A 14,643-nucleotide genomic window follows, 5' to 3' on the forward strand; every position below is an offset into this window, starting at 1 on the left:
AAAACCACATAGCAAATTGTGTTATGTGGTATTGAATTCAATAACTTTTTTTTAATATGCACCTCAAAACAATCTGATAATCAATTAAAGGTAGGTATAAATTCAAATGGATATACTTATAATATAAGCAGTGCTCTGAAGTTTGTTTGGGAAGCATGAAGCATTGGAAATTATTTGCTTTCGTCATTTTTGTTGCAAAACAATCATCTGTGGAACCTAAACGCAACAGAAATTTACTGTACCAAAGGCCCAATGGGGCGTATGCATCGGAATTCTTTGAAGTCGAAGATGTTGCCAACTGGCAATGGCATGAAGAGGACTACCTTGTATCCAATTGGCGTCGAAAGTGTTCAAGCATCCAATCTGGCAATTCGAGTTTCAAAATTCGTAGTTTTATAGCTGGTGGCATGTTAGCTGATATGGACAAATTTCCGTTTTTGGTGGGACTGTTGCTGATTGCTCAGCCAAGAATTTTTCAATGTGGTGGTTCGTTAATATCGAAAAACTATGTCCTAACGGCGGGTCACTGTTTGTTAAGGTAATTATTCCAAGATGGTCCCAAGTATAGGGTGGTTCAAACATAATGCTGTATTTTATTAAAAAATAAAAATGTCGGAGAATTTTTTTAATATTTTTTTGTTGAGATGAAAATATCTATGACAATTGGTTGGACCACCCTTTCAAATTTTTTTTCGTTCGTTTTTGTGTTTCAATCAATCAATTTTAATTTGTAAAAAAACTAAGATCTACCGCAGGACGTGTATTTGTGGGCTCTTACGTATATGCCAATGTTGCATCTTCTGAGTTTGTGTACAATGTAACAAATAGCGATTTCATCATCAATGAACGTTACAATGGACTCAATGGATTTTTGGATGATATTGCTTTGATACATCTAAAGCAGCCCGTGACATTATCTCCTCGAGTACAAATCATAGCATTGGCGCCTAGTTTTATGACAGAGAAATATCTAAAAAGTGAAATTGTAACAGCTGCCGGTTGGGGCAGAACCGCAGACAATAGCAGCGAATTTAATACGAAACTGTTTTATGTAGCTACACCGGTTCTTACATTTGACAAATGCATGTGTTTCTATCTGCCTGGCCTGGTTAATAGACGCAAGCATTTATGTGCCGATGGTACTGGTGGACGTGGTGGCTGTGATGGTGATTCTGGTGGTCCGCTTGTATACACCCACAGAGGTAAGGACTACCTGGTGGGTGTAACATCTTTTGGTAGTGCAGGAGGTTGTGAGATTGGTCACCCAACAGTGTATACTCGTATTACTAACTACTTGCATTGGATATACAAAAAAACTGGCATGGAAACTTATAGGGCAAGAGGGTTAAATTAAATTTCTGTATTGTCATTAATTTTGAATAAAGTTAAAAAAGATGTTTAATTTAATTTTATTACATTAAAAATGAGAAGTGTATTGTATTAAAAAAAAAATAAATTGTATTTATACATTCGTATGTACTTATGATTTATAATTTTTTTTGAGATATTCCTACTGTACCATACTACTCCGTGAAATCTTCAAAAATAGAAAAAAAAATAATTAGATTACAGGGGAACAGGCAATAATACAAGATTCGTGAATTGGTGTTTTCAAAGTTTGCATTATGGGGTAACCTCAAAGGGAGATGATAGGATGACTCTCCCTTGTAGGAGACTAGATGAACCGGCATCTTTCACTCTCGGATACCTTTAATTTGAGCCTAATTTTCCCATGGACAGTAGTTATTTGATATTTTCGTCAGAGATTTCCATGAAATAAGTACTGTTTAGGGGTGTTTTGGAGATGGAGCTGTCTCCCAGACTCTTAGTCCCAAAAATGGAAATCAATTCCGTGCACTACTCCCAAATCCCTTTCAATTGAGACCCATTTTCATAGGTGAATATTTCCGGTTTACGCGGAATTTCGGGGTGTGATGTCGCCCCAAACACTTGACCCTTAAACAGGATATCAGATTCGTTTTTGTACCCTACACCCTAAGATGGGGGTATACTAATTTCGTCATTCCGTTTGTAATACCTAGAAATATTCGTCTAAAACCCCATAAAGTGTATATATTCTTGATCGTCATGACATTTTAAGTCCATCTAGCCATGCCCTTCCATTCGTCTGTCTGTCGAAAGCATGATAACTTTCGAAGGAGTAAAGCCAGGCGCTTGAAACTTTACACAAATACTTCTTATTTGTGTAGGTCGGTTGGAATTGTAAATGGGCTATAAACTGCCATATAAACCGATCTTGGATCTTGACTTCTTGAGCCACTAGAGGGCGCAATTTTTATCTTATTTGGGTAAATTTTTGCATGGGGTGTTTTATTATAACTTCCAACAGCTGTGCAATGTATGATCCAAATCGGTTCATAACCTGATATAGCTCCCATATAAATCGATTTCACGACTATACTTCTTGAGAGCGCAGTTCTTATCCGATTTTGCTGAAATTTTGCACAATGACTTCCACTGTGGTCTCCAACAGCCATAACTTGTTATAGCTCCAATAGCACTTTATTATTCTGGGAATTATAATTTGAGTGTTACGAGTCGAATGAAGTACCCTATTTTCACTATCTGTTTAAATTACAGCCGTTTTTGAGTCTGAACAGAAAAATAAAAAAATAAACAAAAACAAATTAATTTTAATAAATATATAAAATTTTTGGAAATACTCAAGATTTTGTTGAGATATTCCAAAATTCACAAACTACTCCGTGGAACACAAAAACAGTTACAAAGAACACTAAACTGACCATGGCACAGGATGGGTGGTAAGGTAAAGTTGAAAAGAGGGTGAGGATATTAATCCGACCCATGCTCTTATGGACGTACACCTAAGTCAGAGATCGATTTGTTGTTAAAAAGTAACCTCAAAAAAGTCAGTAATTCCGTGCTAACCACAAAATCCCTAACTGTTCTTCAATTTGCAAATAGCAAATGCTCCAACGTCTTATCATATTCCCAACTTGCTCTACACACGCTAACACTTAACCCGTCTATTCTGTATAAATGCACCCCAAGTCCTAAGTGTCCCGTAATGATACCGAAAGCTATACTGGTTTTTTTTCGCCTCGTCTTCTCGGATGTCCCCATAGAATTTGAAACCCACAACTTGGACTGCGTCGTTCCGAAAGGTTTCGAATTCTACAAATTTGCTGCAAATTTACTCAACTAAGGTTCGGAAAATAAACCATTCGAATTGTGTCAAATTCAGAGAAGAAGTTTAGTTATCAAGTATATAGCGGCCAGATGGGGCGACAAGTACTTCGACTCTTTATCTTTTGTAAAGCCGAAAATATTCCATTAGGTCCTGGTGACATAAATGGTAAAAGCTCCTTACGTTTACGCGAAGCTTTGTTTTGCCGCTCTGATTATCTTATGGTATTCCTTGAGCCGTGTGTAATAAACATTCCAATATACTGTCGTTCTACCAAACGTTTTGATAGTGTGAGAATGGGAGAGAAGAGGACAAAAACACACAGATATTGAGCTTCGTGTGAGGTTCATCGTTATCATGAGAAGCTCACCTGAGAGCTACCGGGCACGTCCACAGGTTGCGGATAGTGGAATGTCCCATACGGAGTGGCCATATGGGACATTACATATATTTTCATTATCGTTCTCCAAATGCTATAAAACTTCAAAAATAAAATTAAAGGCCGGAAATCAGTAAAAATTAAAAACACACTTTAGGGCTAAATTCGTATTTTTTCTTCTTCAGGAGGTTAGTGTCATTGACATTGACTCTTGAGACGTTAGCATGTCCGCATATGACACTAAACATATGGGGACATTCATATGTATGCTGGCGAGAACATCAAAAAATAATTTTTAGCGGTGGTTATCTCCCACTAATGGTAAATACATTTGTGAGGTGTTCAGCCGTGTTAACATTGTACACTGAGGCGGCAGCCGATGAAGGACTTCACCGGTTGCCTTGGAATTGTAGTTTCGCTTTGGGGCACTCCGTACGTACTAGCTCATAAAATGGTGATACCTTATCATTGATATTAAATCCGATTTGGACAATATCTCGCTTGTTCCTTAATGGTATGTGCATGGGTAAATTTGCTATTTGCAACATTTTTTCGATATACATACATGCATATACGCGTAAGCAGCGTTCACAAATTTGTTTAGTTTTTGTAAAATTTTCATTTTATTTTCGTAAACGTTTTTTTAAATTCTTACAAAGAACATTCATAAAACCTTCAAATACTTTTTAAGCCAATTTTGGGTTAAAGCCTATTATTTAGAAGAGAAGAGGAGAAAAGATCGTTATCTTTTCTCTTGGATAGCACTAGCAATAGCAATTGTATGTAGGTATATATCTATGTGGGTATATTCGTACTGTTATCATCATCTAACTGAAAAAGTATACAGAGTCCAAAACATTGTCTAAATCGAAATCTCCTTTTTTGGGCATTTGACAAAGCACACGATTAAGGTTACGTTTTGACATGTCTTCGGCGGAGTCATCATTGTAGAAATCGCTAAAAGATTATTGAAAATTAATAAAAAGATGTACTGCTGTTCCTATTTTACCCACTTCTTTTCTACTTACCCTTTTCTAAAACTAAATCTGTCCTTCAGGTACTGTGACAAATCCTCCAGAATGGGCTGAGAATGTAAGGCAACAAATTGTTCTCGACAGATTCGATTTAATTCGGGTACTGTGCAGGCATGTGTCCAAAAGCAGTCGTGAACAGATACGAATGTAAGGCCGGCACGTTCACAATGCAATGAAGTCAACATCATGTGTGATGAATCCAGTGAGTGTATAAAGTTTGGTGGGAAGGCATTCTTTTGTTTCATAACATTAGGCTTTTCATACATATCTGTGACCATTGTCTCTGATACGTGCATATTTGTTTTATTATGTTTGAATTCTTGACGATTATAGGGTTGCACTACCGGCAGTCCCAAGGGTGTTATCCACTCTACATTTCTACCACATACCCCCGATATCAGTCGTGCACACTCGGTAAACCAATCCTGGATTTCACGAGTCGACGTAAACATTTCTCGTATACTTTCGAATGTCTTTGTAGTCAAGTAGGTGGAGGCAGGCCATACCCAGTCTTTGGGAAAATCATCGATATCTTTGAGCTGTCTGGCAATTTGTAAACGTGCCCCGTATCTGGTGACACCATAGACGGTAGTCATAACTGTTTGTTTTATGACCTTGCGACGAACGAAGCCTTTAAGAGCTTCAGCTACATGCAGACCATTTTCAGCATCTCGTTTACGGGCTTTCTCCACTAACACTGCTACAGAACTGTAAACATCCTGTGGTGTTTCGGAGGGAGCCAGATTCACGCTAAAGGCTCCTGCCTTATCACGACCCAAGGCAGCATAATGTTGCAAACCATTGCAGGAACCATCCTGGTGTATGGGAAAACGGCTTAAATACTCTGCAGGATTGGGAGAGCGATGCACTTTAGCGATTTCTATGCAACATGCTAGCGTCTGCCAGGGTTCGTCCGAGTTTGCCCACCAACGACGTCCAGTCAGGGGATTATCAGCAGAATCTAAAATTTCTGGCATTACTTCTTCGGCGTAAAGTAAACGCTCTCTAACGGAATCTCGTTTCTTAAGGCCGGTAAGGTTAATACAATGTAATTTTAGCCAACTAAAACCATCCACGCCCAAAGGTTGCGGTTGATCGAATATAAGCATAGAACGTGCTAAATCAGATCCTAAATGATTGAGATGGGGAGGTACAGGATAAACACGACCCCTGAAGTCCATGTTGTGTGGCAACCAAAACACTTTTTCTCGGTACTATTTAAGCGAAAAAATATAAGTGATATACTTGGAAGGCTAAAAAGTTCTAAAACTTACATGGTTGGCTAGGGATAATCTATATAGAGTATCACACCATAAACTATACATTTCGGCTTGTTTGCGCCTGTGTGACATTTTGTCCTTGAAAAGTTTGGCTCTATCAGCATTAGATATGGAAGCATCATATTTAGGTAAGGAAGGCAGTGCAGGCAAAGAACTGGGGGGTTGAGGGACATCGAGTTTATCATCACCACCATTTTGGAAAACCTCAATGATGACATCTAACACCTGAAGACATTTAACAATGAGTGGATATTAAATAAAATTTAACTTTAGATGGAGAGAGAGAGCGAGAGTGATGAACATACATCTGTATTAACACGCCAAGGTATAGAGGCCAACTGGTTCAATGAGTCTAAGGCAGGGTATATATTCTGGGGGTTCATGGAATTTATGCGTTCCCATTGTTGTACGGCCTTAAATTATGAATATAGGAATTATCTAAAGTTTTCTCATTCGTAGAACCGACTACTTACTTGGAGTGGTAGGCGTATCAAATCAGATTTATTTAGTAAATAACCACCATTATGTGGAGTACTCCAAGGCTGTGGGGGACACAACATTGGCACCAAATTTGAGTCAAACGTTAATGTTTGCTGACGCGAAGCACGTAGTAACCTAAATAGATACATAAAATATTTTCACAGAATTTCATAGAATGTATTTCCTTTTGAAATGTACCTTGCCAAAACAGGATGTGGTTTAACCTCTTCTTTGACCAAACGACCTTGATTGCGGAAGAGTGTATAAAAGGCTGGCAGCAAATTTTGTTGATTGTTTTTTTGATTTTGACGCATTATATTTGCATCTATCTTAATATCTCTCATTAGAATATTGTACAGAAATCGGCCAACTCCCGTTAAAACATTTGAAGGCCAGGCCACCTCTCGAATATCCATGCTGGGCCCGGATGAGCGCTCTTGGTGAACTAAACGCTGCCACATTTGTCTGGTGTTATCACTACTGTTGGCATGACACCATATATCACAATACGAACTATAAATATCCCCAATTTTCTCCAGTATGCCATTCTTCTTCTTTTCTTCAACTTGATAGCTACAAAAGAATATAAAATTTATAAAAGTTGTCTTTACTTCTCACATCTTGTTTGCCTTACCGTTGTTGTACTTTTTGACCCAACTCTTTATAAAGTTGGCCAATTGTAGGACTAAATGTTTCAGATCCTTCTGCTAGTTTGTAAATTTCTCTTATCAGAATATCGGCATACTGTGACTTGTCTAACGTATTTAAATAGGTGTAATAGTTCATATAGCCATTGGGTTTATAACGAACTTGGGCTTTTAGTGTGTTTAGGTCTCTGGTCATAGCATTGCATATTTGGGCACGCCAAAGTGTTTCCATTTCTTTGAGTTTCTCACGCTATCATTCAAGAAATAAAAATAACAAATAGGATTTTTTTTTATAAATAAACAGAAATCATTATCATCTACTTACACAGAATTCCGTATTATCAAATTCCTTGGCTTTTTCTATGGATTTTATTGTTATGCTACCTTCAAGTTCATTTGTCAATTGTTCCCGTGCCATTTCTGTGAGCTGCAGTTTATCATAACCCAATTTGGAATTCATAATTTCTGAACCTTCAACTTTACTCTCAGATTCCAAATTTGCAGTTAAATCATCGGGTGGCAGCACTTTATTGTTAAACTCATTTACTAGTTCATTGCTGTAAGTTAAGACAGGGGGAGTGTAGCTGGGCTGGAAATCGGGAATAACTCTTTGTATAGCATCTAGGGCAATATCGCGTTGATCGGCTAAAAAATAGGATTTATCCATGACATCATGCAAGGAAAGGCCCATTCGCTTAGCCTTGTTAATGGCCTTTTGAATTTTTAAGGTGTTATCTTCAGATGGCTCCAAACGACCTAAACACTCGAAAATTGCTGCAAAAGTTTGGGCATTGAATGCCAAGCCATCTTCTTCGATTAGACGAAATATATCGGCAAAACGCTCGAAGTTGCCTTTTTCCGCATAGCCATGCAGCAAGATGTTGTACAAATCAATGGTTATTAGCTTATTTTCTGAATTATGCTTTAGGGCTCTTTGACGGTAGTTTAATATGGTAGAAAGCCCACGATTTAAAAGTCCCACCGATACGCAAACATTTAAGTAGGTTGTTAGATTAAGTCGCAATGCTCTTTCTTTGGATAAGCGTTCATGCATCTCACTATGATGCACTTTTGATTTGAATCTAAGAAAGAGAAAACATAAAAAAATGTTACCACGATTGATTGATTTTTGATTCAATTTCCATAAAATGTCATATACCTTGGCTTTGACTTTTCTGTGGTAACTGAAGATATGGAGTTTTTATCGGTACCTTCTATGACATCTGGAAAAACGTAGGGCTCTGCTGATTCTAATGTACCAACTATTTCTTCTGGTATTACTTCCTTGGATATGGGACTATAGATAAGGTTTTTTTGATAAGTTTTTTTTTGTAATTTTGACTTTACCTACCCAAAGTTTTCTATATCGTTTCTCTCTTGTTCCATGCCCTCGATTATATCTCTAAAGTTTTGAAAACTTTTTATTATTTGATCAACTTTTTCGGGGTTTGTCAGCATCCTACTGTAAATTATTTCTTCATCTTTGCCAAAAAAGATCAATGGTTTGTCATCATAACTTCCAGATTCTAAAACGGAGCTGTCCAAAGCCTCCAAGTTAATTTTTTGATATTCGACTGGCTGTACAAGAGCTGATTTGCCTTTAGATTTTGCACAACTTCTTTCATTGGAGGCTGAACTTTTTAGTTTTTTGTTTGTAATTTTCTTTATGATTTCTTGTTGGGTTCTGGTCACAAAATCTTGTAGTTTTTTTGCCTTCAAACGTTGAACCTTGGACTTGCGAACATTTGCCGAACCATCCATCACTAAAAAAAAATTGATAAGTAAACAAGAAAGGACGGAATAATGTGGGGCTGAGCCAACTTTATTAAAATCAATGGCCCATATAAAATCATTATACATATAAAGTGTGAGAGTCCGTTTATTTGTGGTTTTTGTAACCACATACCACATGCAAGTATGGGGTAACAATCCTTGAGAAACTCCTTTTGGGGAGCAAGGTCGTTGCGGTGCCTTAACCCGATCCCTGGAGAGAATATTGGCAATAGGATAGGTTTAAAATTAAACCAAACCATATAAAGGAACAACTGCAATGGTATGTGTGATAAAACTGGACATACTGGTTTAGTTTGCATCACCAACATCCCGTTAAGGATTTGAGTCTTGCCTATCCAAGTTTAGCTCAATGAGTCGAATGCAGGTGGCGGAACGAACAAATATCGCCAGAATTTGAGGGCGTTAATAACGTTTGAAAATTGTTTCATGTTCGCTTCAAACCTAAAATATACATTGCAGGTGGCTTCCTTAGTATGGAATTGTTGAAACTGTGAGAATCTTTTATATAGGACCATTTACAAATTCAGGTTTAAAAATCAATCCTATTTCAACAAAAAGCTCGGTTAAAGCCATAACAACAGTGCTAATTAATACATTACCTTCAAGTAGTTCAACATATTTGGCAAATCTTGGTCTACGTTTCTTTCGTTTCTTTGGTTCTAAAGCTTCTGCATTGGTTGTAGTTGTTGACTGTTCGCGTATTGTCCCAGAAGTTATCTTGAGCTGTAACTTCGCTGTAAAACGCAATAATTCAATCATCATATCTCCACATGTTTGTGACGCACATTTTTGCGTCGTTAGCAGCTACTTACTATTCCCAACTTTTCTGGATGCCAAACCATTTGGAGTCAATAAGGCTGAGCTCGTGACAACGTTGTTTTGCATTTGAGAATACACTACCCTTTGGTTGTCATGCTTTGTTAGATGATACCGAGCCGGTGTCAAACAATTGTATGCATCACACCTTCCTGATAGGCTCACGAAGTTACGCCCGACCGCATGTTTTTTACCGCTCAGTGCTAATCTACAATTTTCCAAAGCAATTCGGTTGACCGTCAATAATCGATACATTTTTTACACGAATAACTATCCGGTCTGAATTTAAATTTAATAACTTTATGAAGCCATTAATTCAATAAAACTTTAATTTTATTGCTTGCATAACACTGATGAACTAAGAAACGATGGAAAACTAAACAAAAACATATGGAATTTTCGACTAGTCGATTATTCTAAAAAACTATGAAAAAGTTATCGAATAATCGAATGTGAAATAAAGTTATCGATTTAAGGCCGGTACTATATTCGGTTTTTACGTTGATTCCATATAAGAAAAACAAACGGGAAAATGTGCCGAAATGTGTTTGTTCCGTCATAACTTGTTTTTTTTTATCTAGGGAAAATTTACATTTCACGACGGCCGTTGAGAGCACAACCACGGTCGCTGTGCAACAAGTAACAAACAAACGCGATCGCCAAACTTCTAATTGTAACATAGTGTTTGTGGATGCATTAATAAGAAAGAAAGAAAATTATATAAATATACTCGAAAGAAAAACAAATATTTCTTTCACAACAAGCTACTCAATCAATCTGTACGAAATAATTAGGTTTTTGAAAGAATATGTTGAACTTTTGGTCTTTCAATTACAACAAAATATTTGGATAAAAGTCGAAGATGCTGACAAAGGCTTTTGGAAAATTGTGTTTATTTAACTTTTAACTGTGAAAATACAAAAAAAATCTAATTATTTTTACAAAAAAATGTCGCATTTGTCTCTTTTTTAAATTGTTTTGTGTTTCATTATTTATTAATTACGAAGTTGTTGGTTTTGGTTGAAATAACACACGTACGTAAACAGCTGATAAATTGTTTAATGCCATATTAATTTTTATGTGTAAATGACAAAAAAAAATCAGATGTGGTAACCTTGTCAAACCACCGAGAGAACGATTTTCTGAAAATTTTCCACAAAAAATCGTAGTACCAGCCTTTAACGAAAATTACAGGCTGGCTCCAATTGGCAACATCAACCATCTACAAGAGGAAACCAAAATCTTTAAAGTTAAGGTCCATTGGGAGATTCTTTTTATATAATTTCTCCTGGTTATCCATTCCTGATCTCTGCCCTGTTTGTAACATAGCACCCATAATACCAATTATCTGTTTACGAGCATTTGGCTGCATTGACCTAGTTTTCTATACAACGGAGCTTTTGAAGGTTTGGATACATCCAAACGACACTAAAGATGGCTGATCTTATCTACGCCGTGTTTTTAGTACGAAAAGTTCAGAATTTTTCCTGTATTTATGAATGGATTAGGTCAGGTTACCACCAGACACCTTAGTTGCCAGCCGTTGAAGACCTTTGGAGTATTGTGTTCATCCTAGATAGATATGAAATAAGAGAGAGTAAAACGAAAGTAAGAAGAGTACTTTGACATATGGACAAAGCGTAAGGAAATGAGAGCAAGAGAGCGAGAAAGGAAATGCCAGTGCACATGGAATAGAAACTGAAAAACCTCTTCGACTGTGACACTCGCAAAATTTTTCCGCGACCCAGTCCTTCTTACGCACCTTGCAACTCCCGACATGACCCACAGCCGGCGCCTTCAGTGCCGTCGGACTGTCCACATATATTGCTACAGTCTGACAAAGCATCGCACTCAAGGCCCAGGAATGACATGAATCTCAGCTTAAAAGACGCTGCACCCGTCCAGAAGTCTAAGTGACTCCCTAACTCTTAGGAAGTCATTAAACACCTCTGCCAGCAATTCAACTTGGACCCGTCTGTGCAAACAGAAGAACCCGAGTAGGGTAGCAAGCCTTCAGCGCAAAACTTCCTCTCTGGTATGACAACCTCGGCGTCATCGAAGTAAAATACCTCCAGAACGTAGAGCGTCGGGTCGCCTATGCAACTTAGTCGCTCCACGCCAGCGTCTGCAGAACAAATCAACACGAATCAAATGCCCCAGAGGTCTTAGATCATATATAGCATTCAGGGCCTCTCTCGAAACACTCCTCTTCGCCCCCAAAATCGGCACCGCCATGCTTTCCTCTTTCCTTCTCCATTAATCTACGGACTCGTTTGGTTAGCGTCGTCCCTTGATTAAGCAAGGCCTACCATCCAAATCGTACTTTACCATGTATTGTCGACATTTCTGGACGTTGTTCCACTTGTTCTTCAAAGCCCTAATAGTTATTTCTCATTTTTTTTTAAGTTTTGAAAGATTGGTCGTATCCAACGTTTTCCCCGATTATTTAATTTAATCTTTGGCATCAACGAATTAGTCCCGGCCCGCACCATACGGGTTGGAAATAGATTCCAAATCGACTCCTTTTGCCCTTCCTTACTGGTTTTAGTTTGGCCCAGTTAAAATTGTAAAGAGATCATCTTAATTTCTCTCTTCTCTTAATATAGAGCTAATGCCATGTCTAAATTGACTCGTTTTGCTAATGTCGTTTTAAAAAACATCTCTACCGTTCACCCTACACAGAAAAAATATAGACCTAAATTTGACCGATTAAACATAGTATTGACCTGCTATCTCTACATTTATATAGACATAATTATTAGTATCATCTTATTTTAATATGTTATTGTTCATATATAGATTATATTGTCTTGGGCGCTGAGGATGGAAGATAACATATGTGAATCTTAATTTCGTGGTATTGCATGCAAAGTTCTAAAATTGATATTTATTACAATTCATTTTAAATATGTATGAATATAAATTATATTGTTTACTAGCCGAACCGGGCCCTCTCCGCTGCGCCTTCTTAAACTCTCTAATATCGTTTAAGGGTGGGAATACTTCGCCCTGAATGCGGATATCGAATTCGTGCCATCGTAGCCTATGACGCTGAACGCGTTCGAACCCTGGCGAGAATATCGTACAAAGCGGTGTTTATCCCCTCTTAATGTTGGCGACATTTGCGAGATACAATGCCATGCATGGTCATTTAAAACATTTTCCCCAAAGAGGTGTCACACTGCGGGACGCCGTTCGGAATCGGCTATAAAAAAGGTCCCTTATCATTGAGTTTAAACTTGAATCGGAAAGCACTCATTGATGTGTGCGAATTTGCCCCTTCTCGGTTCCTGGTGGTAATTTTCTTCCTTAGGGTAATGTTCTCATTAGGGGAGAGATGGCACCTCAGATATTTCGACTCAAATTCGTGCTGCACTTCTTAATCCCTTTAATTTGAGCCCCATATTTCCATGGCCGGTAAATATGAACCGTTTAGAGGGTGTTTTGGGGCTAGGGCGGCCACCGGCACTTTTTACTGAAAATATATATCAAATTCGTTCTTTATTTCCAACAGAAATGAACTTCAGTTTAGGGGGTGCTTTAGGGGGTACCCCAAAACACTTGCATCCAAAATTGGATATCAAATTCGTTTTCTACTCTCAAATACCTTTCATTTGAGTCCCATATTGTCGTAATGGGTCAAATAACCCATTTGACGTATCTTTAGGAGGAAAAGCTGCACTTAGACTTGAACGCAAATTTTAATGTCATATTCGCAATCTACTCCCTAATACCTTTAATTTGAGTCCCATATAACCATGGTCAGCTAATATGCCCATTTGGGCGTATTTGGTGATGGGTGACCTCCCATTACTTGAACCTAATCTTTTATATCATATTTGTAAACTACTGCCTAATACTTTTCATTTGAGTCCCATATTGACATGAACTTCAAATAAATCTGTTTAGAGGAGTTTTGGGGTTGGGGGCCCCGCTGGGTACTTGAACTCAAATTTTAATACCATATCCGGGTCTAATGGCGTTTTTGAGGGTGGTCATGCCAACCCTCAAACAAGGTTGGGCGACCCGATGGGTACTAAGGCACTCATTTTAATTCGTATACTACTCTCCAATAACTTTCATTTGGTACCCTCATTGTCCCGATCGGTCAACTTTTGAGTTCGGGTTGTATTTTTGGCATAAGGTGGAGAGTCAGTCCCCTTCCGATGCCGAAAAATTATATAGCCTACGTTTCCTTCCAGACCATCCTACACAATATGCGAAAATTTCAAGAAAATCGGTTCTGCCGTTTTTCAGTCTATACGGAACAAACAAACCGAGTCCCATATATCCGTGATTGGCTAATGTTCCCATTTCGGGCGTTTTTATGGGGTAGGGGTGACCCCCTACTCTTCGACATGAATTTGTATGCCAGATTCGTTATCTACTTCCGCAAACTTTTCATTTGATACCCATATTATCCTTATCGGTCCACTTTTGATTTTGGGGTAACGGTGGAGGGTCCGCCCCCTTCCGTCACCAATAAATTGTAAAGCCTATTCCTACTTCCTGACCAAATTCGTAATCTACTCCCGAATACCTTTCATTTGAGTCCCATATTGTCATGATCGCCAAATAAACCTATTTCAAGGGGTTTTGGGGCTGGGGCCGCCCCCCAAGTACTTGGACCCTACTTTTATTATGAAATTCGTATACTATATACTTGAATACCTTTCATTTGAATCCCATATTGTCCCGATCGGTTCACTTTTATTTTTGGGTAGTACTTTTGGGGTAAAGGGGAGGGTCCGCCCTCCTCCGATATCAAAAAATTATATAGCCTATGTTTCCTTCCAGACCAACCTACACAATGTGTGAAAATTTCAAGGAACAAACCGACAAACAAACACAAATTTAATCATATATAAGATAATACTCTTTACAGATGGTGTCGTCACAACGAAGAGAGGAATCGAAAATTTTTCGTGTTTTAGAACACTGGGACCATTAATGAAAAATATAAACATTTTTAAGCAATATACTTTATGTTTTTTTAACAATTCAATCTAATGAAATAAAAAGTTTTTTATTTATGTGAAAAACA

General features: G+C 37.9%; 2 protein-coding genes across 4 annotated transcripts; one reads left to right on the forward strand and one right to left on the reverse strand.

Annotated features, from left to right (window-relative positions):
- On the forward strand, window positions 1-1,475 carry LOC106086940 (brachyurin). Of its 3 annotated transcripts, none has more exons than XM_013251767.2 (3): window positions 1-90; window positions 132-538; window positions 745-1,475. In XM_013251767.2, the coding sequence occupies exons 2-3, from the start codon at window positions 156-158 to the stop codon at window positions 1,352-1,354; spliced, it is 993 nt and encodes a 330-aa protein (XP_013107221.1). In that variant the 5' UTR covers window positions 1-90; window positions 132-155; the 3' UTR covers window positions 1,355-1,475. The 3 variants fall into 3 exon arrangements, with proteins under 3 accessions (XP_013107221.1, XP_013107247.1, XP_013107238.1); XM_013251793.2 differs by having other exon boundaries at window positions 6-90; window positions 155-538; XM_013251784.2 differs by having other exon boundaries at window positions 7-90; window positions 142-538.
- A 2,668-nt stretch (window positions 1,476-4,143) lies between these two features.
- Window positions 4,144-9,980, reverse strand: LOC106087447 (DNA-directed RNA polymerase, mitochondrial). Its single transcript, XM_013252494.2, has 12 exons — window positions 9,596-9,980; window positions 9,383-9,517; window positions 8,341-8,752; window positions 8,149-8,286; window positions 7,315-8,071; window positions 6,977-7,239; window positions 6,541-6,915; window positions 6,336-6,477; window positions 6,168-6,275; window positions 5,857-6,087; window positions 4,577-5,796; window positions 4,144-4,505 (listed from the first exon to the last, which is right to left on the reverse strand). The coding sequence occupies exons 1-12, from the start codon at window positions 9,852-9,854 to the stop codon at window positions 4,376-4,378; spliced, it is 4,170 nt and encodes a 1,389-aa protein (XP_013107948.1). The 5' UTR covers window positions 9,855-9,980; the 3' UTR covers window positions 4,144-4,375.
- Between the last annotated feature and the right edge of the window lie 4,663 nt (window positions 9,981-14,643).

This window comes from Stomoxys calcitrans, chromosome 3 (genome assembly GCF_963082655.1).
Source record: "Stomoxys calcitrans chromosome 3, idStoCalc2.1, whole genome shotgun sequence".
Taxonomy (NCBI): Eukaryota; Metazoa; Arthropoda; class Insecta; order Diptera; family Muscidae; genus Stomoxys; species Stomoxys calcitrans.

Coding starts and splice junctions, on each gene's coding strand:
- LOC106086940 (XM_013251767.2), top strand. CDS start 156: ATGAAGCATTGGAAATTATTTGCTTTCGTCATTTTTGTTGCAAAACAA. Junction 539..744: donor GCGGGTCACTGTTTGTTAAG/GTAATTATTCCA, acceptor AAAAAAACTAAG/ATCTACCGCAGGACGTGTAT.
- LOC106087447 (XM_013252494.2), bottom strand. CDS start 9,854: ATGTATCGATTATTGACGGTCAACCGAATTGCTTTGGAAAATTGTAGA. Junction 8,753..9,382: donor ATATGTTGAACTACTTGAAG/GTAATGTATTAA, acceptor ATTTTTTTTTAG/TGATGGATGGTTCGGCAAAT. Junction 5,797..5,856: donor GATTATCCCTAGCCAACCAT/GTAAGTTTTAGA, acceptor TCGCTTAAATAG/TACCGAGAAAAAGTGTTTTG.